Source organism: Nematolebias whitei, chromosome 14 (assembly GCF_014905685.2).
Source record: "Nematolebias whitei isolate Nwh7 chromosome 14, NemWhi1, whole genome shotgun sequence".
Lineage (NCBI taxonomy): Eukaryota > Metazoa > Chordata > Actinopteri > Cyprinodontiformes > Rivulidae > Nematolebias > Nematolebias whitei.
In genome coordinates this window covers 23,808,291-23,813,650 of record NC_056511.1, presented here as the reverse complement: position 1 = coordinate 23,813,650, position 5,360 = coordinate 23,808,291, and the positions used below count along the sequence as shown (strand labels likewise).

General features: G+C 41.3%; 1 protein-coding gene across 1 annotated transcript in view; it reads right to left on the bottom strand.

Annotated features, from left to right (window-relative positions):
- Nucleotides 1–1,150: 1,150 nt before the first annotated feature.
- Nucleotides 1,151–5,360, bottom strand: part of sms (spermine synthase) — a gene marked incomplete at its 3' end in the record, with an annotated part of 8,619 nt that continues 4,409 nt past the window's right edge. Inside the window, 4 exon segments of the mRNA XM_037687425.1 lie at nucleotides 1,151–1,307; nucleotides 3,955–4,130; nucleotides 4,239–4,303; nucleotides 4,437–4,524. Coding sequence (XP_037543353.1) covers nucleotides 1,151–1,307; nucleotides 3,955–4,130; nucleotides 4,239–4,303; nucleotides 4,437–4,524 — 486 coding nt within the window.

The following is a 5,360-nucleotide window of genomic DNA, read 5'->3' as shown; positions in this document are numbered from 1 at the left end:
CGTGCATAGAACTTGTTGAGGGCATCAGGCAGAGATGGGTCTTTGGGACATTGTTCGCTCCTTCCTTTATAATCTGTTATGCACTTAATGCCCCTCCACATGCTCCGAGGGTCTTGTGAAATGAATTGACCCTCGATCCTCTTTGCATATGCGGCCTTGGCCCTCTTAATACCAGCAACCAGCTCTTTTCTTGTCCTACTCAGCTCCTCTGAGTTTCCAGACCTGAAGGCAGTGTTCCTGGCTTCCAGCAGAGTACGCACCTCTGCATTCAGCCAAGGTTTTCTGTTTGGGTAGCTTTTAACATTTCTGATAGTGGAGACTGTGTCAGTACATGTACTAATGTAACCCAATACTGAGGATGTGTATTGGTCAAGATCAAGCGAACCTCCATTTTCAGCAGCTTCTCTGAAAACCTGCCAGTCTGTTCGATCAAAACAATCTCTCAGTATGGGTCCACTGTCCTGGCTCCAACATTTAACTTTCTTTTGTACCGGTCTGGAGCGTCTCAGCGGGGGCATGTAAGCAGGAGCCAGGAAGATTGAGATGTGGTCTGACAGTCCTAGGTGGGGGCGGGGTTCGGCTTTGTATGCATCTTTTACGTTCGTGTAAACACGGTCCAGCGTGCGGTCTCCACGTGTCGGAATCGTCACATGCTGATTAAAGCTTGGGAGACAGTCCTTTAGAGATTCACGTGGTTAAAGTCTCCGGCTACAACGTAAAGAGCCTCAGGGTGTTTGTTCTGCAGCGAGCTGATGATATCATGAAGCTCCTGTAGTGTTTCATTAGCATTAGCGTCCGGAGGAATGTTAACAACTGTGATAAAAGTCACTGTGAACTCTCGGGGTAGATAATGTGGCCGACATTTCACTGTTATTTGCTCCAAAGCCTTCGAGCATGAGCTATTTACAACAGTACAGTTCGTGGACCAACTTTTACTCACGTAAATGCACACTCCGCCCCCCCGTGATTTCCCCGTTAGCTCGCTGCAGCGGTCCGCTCGAAAAAAAAGTCTGTCATCCAGCTGGAAGACAGAGTCCGGCGTCCAGAGTCCAGATGACCTGACTTAACTTTTTTAATCATATAAGGGAATAATAAATTGCTTCAGAGAGATAAAATAAAGTCAGAAACAGGAACAGAACCCATAAAGGATATCTCCACCATAATAATCATCTTTGGCTTCTGTTTGACCAACTCAGCGAGGATGCCTCCATCACCCCCTCCTAAGATCAGCACCTCTTTCCCTGCATAATTCTCTTTTCCGTTACCTGTGATGGCTCGGGTGTAGGTAATGTCACTTTCTGCCAAGTCTGCAAAACAACAATTGATTACACGATGGTTAGCGTTGCTCTTAAAGCATTATATTACACAGGGTAGAGAAAGAGGAGCTACACACGTTATCAAAGAGACCAAAGTCCATGCTCTATAGTCCAGGTATAAATCCAACAATGTTCAGTCAGGTCATCTGGATGGTTTCTTTCATTTCAGCAACAAAAGAAACCATCCAGATGACCTGACTGAACGTTGCTGGATTTATACCTGGACTATTGAGCATGGACTTTGGTGTTTTGAACCACTTTGGCATGGTCTGCCTTAGAGGAGTTGATGGGGCAGAGGGCGGGCTCCAGAGGCCATCTTATCACCAGCAAACTGCTTTTTCCCCACTCTGGGAGTGAGCTGTTTGTGGGATTCAGTCTGGGTTGGTGGGCTCCTCAGACTGACGAAGTTCTTCGGATGAAGGACGAAACGTCTCAGCAACAAAAAAAAAAACGTCCAGATGACCCGACTGAACATCGTGTTGTCAAATAGAGTTAACCTCTAGTAGTCAACGTTGAAATTGAACGTTTGTGGACTTATTTTGATTTTACATTAATATTTCAGCCTAAAAATGGTTTAACCTGCCATGTTTGATTTTTATACTTTTGACATACTGTATCAACACCATGTACCTAAAATCACACGAAAACACAAAATCAGAGTAGAAAAACAATGTCTATTTATTTTTACTGAGAAAACCACAACTATTTATAATGAGTAGTTTTTACTACTAAAAATGCAAACACTAAACATGACCCGTTCTGTAATTTCCATCCATCCATTATCTTTTACCCGCTTCTTCCATTTTGGGTCACGGGGGTCGCTGGTGCCCATGTCCAGCAATCACTGTGCAAGGGGCGGGGGACACCCTGGACAGGTCTCCAGTCCATCACAGGGACATAAAGAGACAAACGAGACAAACAACCATTCAGTCTCTCACTCACACCTAGGGACAATTTAGAGTTACCATTCAGCCTAACATGCATGTTTGTGGTCTGTGGGAGGAAACCAGAGTACCTGGAGAAAACGCACGCATGCACGGAGAGAACAAGCAAACTCCACCCAGAAAAGCTCCTGGACCGGGATTTGAACCGGCAGCCTTCTTGCTAAGAGGCAGCAGCTCTACCAGTTGTGCCACTGTGCTGCTGTCCTGTAATTTCAGTCAGATTTTTTTTTTACTTTTATTTAAACAGGTAGTCTCATCAGTGCACATCTCTCTTGTGGGGGTGGGTCCTCGTAACTCAATGAGACTACCTCACTGGTTCATTGTGGTTGACTGTTGGTCACATGGCCTCAGGGAGGGATTATGGGTAAACTTTATGTTCATTGTTAATCATTTTAGTTTGCTGTTTAGCATTGTTTTTTAATGATTAGTTTGCTCTTCTTAGCTTAGTTTATGTTCATTATGTGTTAGTTTGTGTTAGGCCATTTAGTAGAATAACCATGAGTGAGAGAGGTAGTTATCATGATGTCGTGTGTGTGATTCACTCTGTTTGTGATGAAAAGCAAAATAAAGTCTGTTAAACTATATTAATAGCTTATTTTAAGACTTGAAACTCCTCTTGCATTTGTAACATTTTTTGTTTTGCCGTTTCCTCAAATTGTTAATTTTTTTCCTTTATTTTCTTTCTATTCGCAATTTCTGCTTAGTTTTTATCACGTCAAATGTGAACTTGTTTTTTTTTTTGTTGTTGTTGTATGCCTTGTTATATTACTTCTGTTTTTTTTCCAATAAAGACAAAAAAAAGTGTGAAACACCATCTAGTGGTTGAATCTTGATCTACAACTAGAGCTGCTCATTTCTCTCAGGGTGCATTCACACCAGCCCTGTTTAGTCCGCTTTAATCGAACTCTAGCTCGTTTTCCTAGAAAGTCCGGTTCGTTTAGGGAGGTGTGAACGCGCCATCGAACTCTGTCACGGAACAAAAAGGCAAACTCTGGCCCGGGCTAAAACCTAGGTCTCGGTCTGGTAGAAGCGAACTCCAGCGCGGTTCGAGTACAGTGTGAATGTAAACAGACCGGGCCCCGCTCTGCAGGGTAAACAAACACGCATTTCTCTGACCTTATATGGAGCCGTCAGCTGCCTTGTGTGGAAAAACAATATTCTCCATGGTCTTCTGTCTCATCTTCTGCTCATGCTGAGTCCATTTTTGAAAAATGACAAAATATAACTCCTAAAACTGCTAAAACTTGATGCTACTTCGTTTTTATTTTTATTTACAGAAGAAGAAGACGTGTCTTCAGAGGTTTTTGTGTCGTTTCTTTCAGTAGTTCTTGGTGCAGCGCCCCCTCAGGCGAGTGGGGGAATAGGTTGGTTCAACAGGTTGACTCGACTGCACAGTGCAGTGTGAATGCAAACGCACCAGCTCAAATGTAAACAAAAGGTCATGAATATTGGTCCCGAACCGAGTCTACTGGACTATCTGGTGTGAAAATGACCTCAGAAGCTTTGTGCTGCCAATCGTCATAACGTGAACACCCGCGGCTTATACACAGTCGGGGTTTATATATGTACAAAACGCTTTTATTTTATTTTGTGTGTGCAGCTTATATTCAGTGCGCTCTATAGAGTGGCAATTACGGTATTACTTAACCCAAACAAACTAATTTTGTGTTCACTGTTGTGTTTTAAACACTTACTAATATCTCCATCGAGCACTAGGATATTTCCATACTGCTTCGAGTGCAATATCTTTATGTTTTGGTATGCAGACTCTTCTTCGTACACCACCTCGTCAATGTCATACTCCACCAATCTCCCATCGGCTGTGGGCCAGTATCTGTCCACCTTTGCTCCTCGCACCAGAGCTGGGAGCCTCGAGAGAAAACAGTTGAAGAATACGGTTACTAAATATTATTTCTGCATGCAAGCTTGATGAAATGCAGTGGTTGAATATAAAAATAAGCAAACTTTAAAATCTTACTTTTTAATCCTTGCAATATTGCCATTTAGAAGAACTTTCAGTTTCTTTTCCAGTGCGTTTAAAAGCTGAGAAGAAAGGAACAAAATGTACACGGCATAACATTTGCATTTTGCCAAAAAATGCAATTCTGTCAAATTTACTGAATGCTTTGGCTTTTACGTAGCAAGTAAAAGTACTGCTTGAGTTTAGATCACATACATTGTCAAGCTGTGAGATGTTATCGTCTTCATAACACTGTAGGTCGATGGTGACTAACCCATGGGAGTGCACACGCAGAATGACGAGCCTGGGGAATAAAAATGGGAACATTAAACATGATGAAAATCTGTGGAGAAATAATTCATGTTCAGGTCAAAGTCTGCCTAACGCATGACACATCTACTCTGTCACCTGTCAAAAGACATGAAATGAAGTGAAATAAAATTAAATGGTTGGAAACACCACATTTGGAACACAGACTGTCTGATAAACACCAGTGTGAACAGAATTAACCTACATATTCACTGAATATAGCTAAATACATTTCATCAATAACTAATCATCTTTCTGTAATGCTGAGTACATGGAGAGGCAAAGTACTGCAAAAGTTGTAAAAAAAAAAATTATATTTCTGCAGAGAAAGGATACATTCATAAAAATAAAATCTTTCAGCATATTGAGTTAAACAGTACCTAAGCCTACATTCAGAAAATATCTGACGTAAAAAAAACATATCTGAAAATCTGTGTTTCAGACATCATTTTAATCCTTCTGCATTTGATCTAAACAATCCACAAATGTTACTTATAAAATATTTGAAAATAGGACTCCTATATTTAACTGAGCAATCGTAAAACTATTTAGAACAAAAGAACTGCATGTTCTGCGCCTGTTGACAAACTATTACACAGCAATCTGTAGAAAAGGTCAAGACAAGAGAAGACCTTGTTCTAACACTTGACCTTGATTTGTGACCTTGAAGCTGGCGTGATGGATGTGCGTTTGTAACCCTCTGCCTAGTGATGATGCATTTGTGTATGAAGTTATACTAAATTATCAGATGTTATGGGTGGAGACTATATCATATTACAAACCAGATTCCAAAAAAGTTGGGACACTAAACAAATTGTGAATAAAAACTGA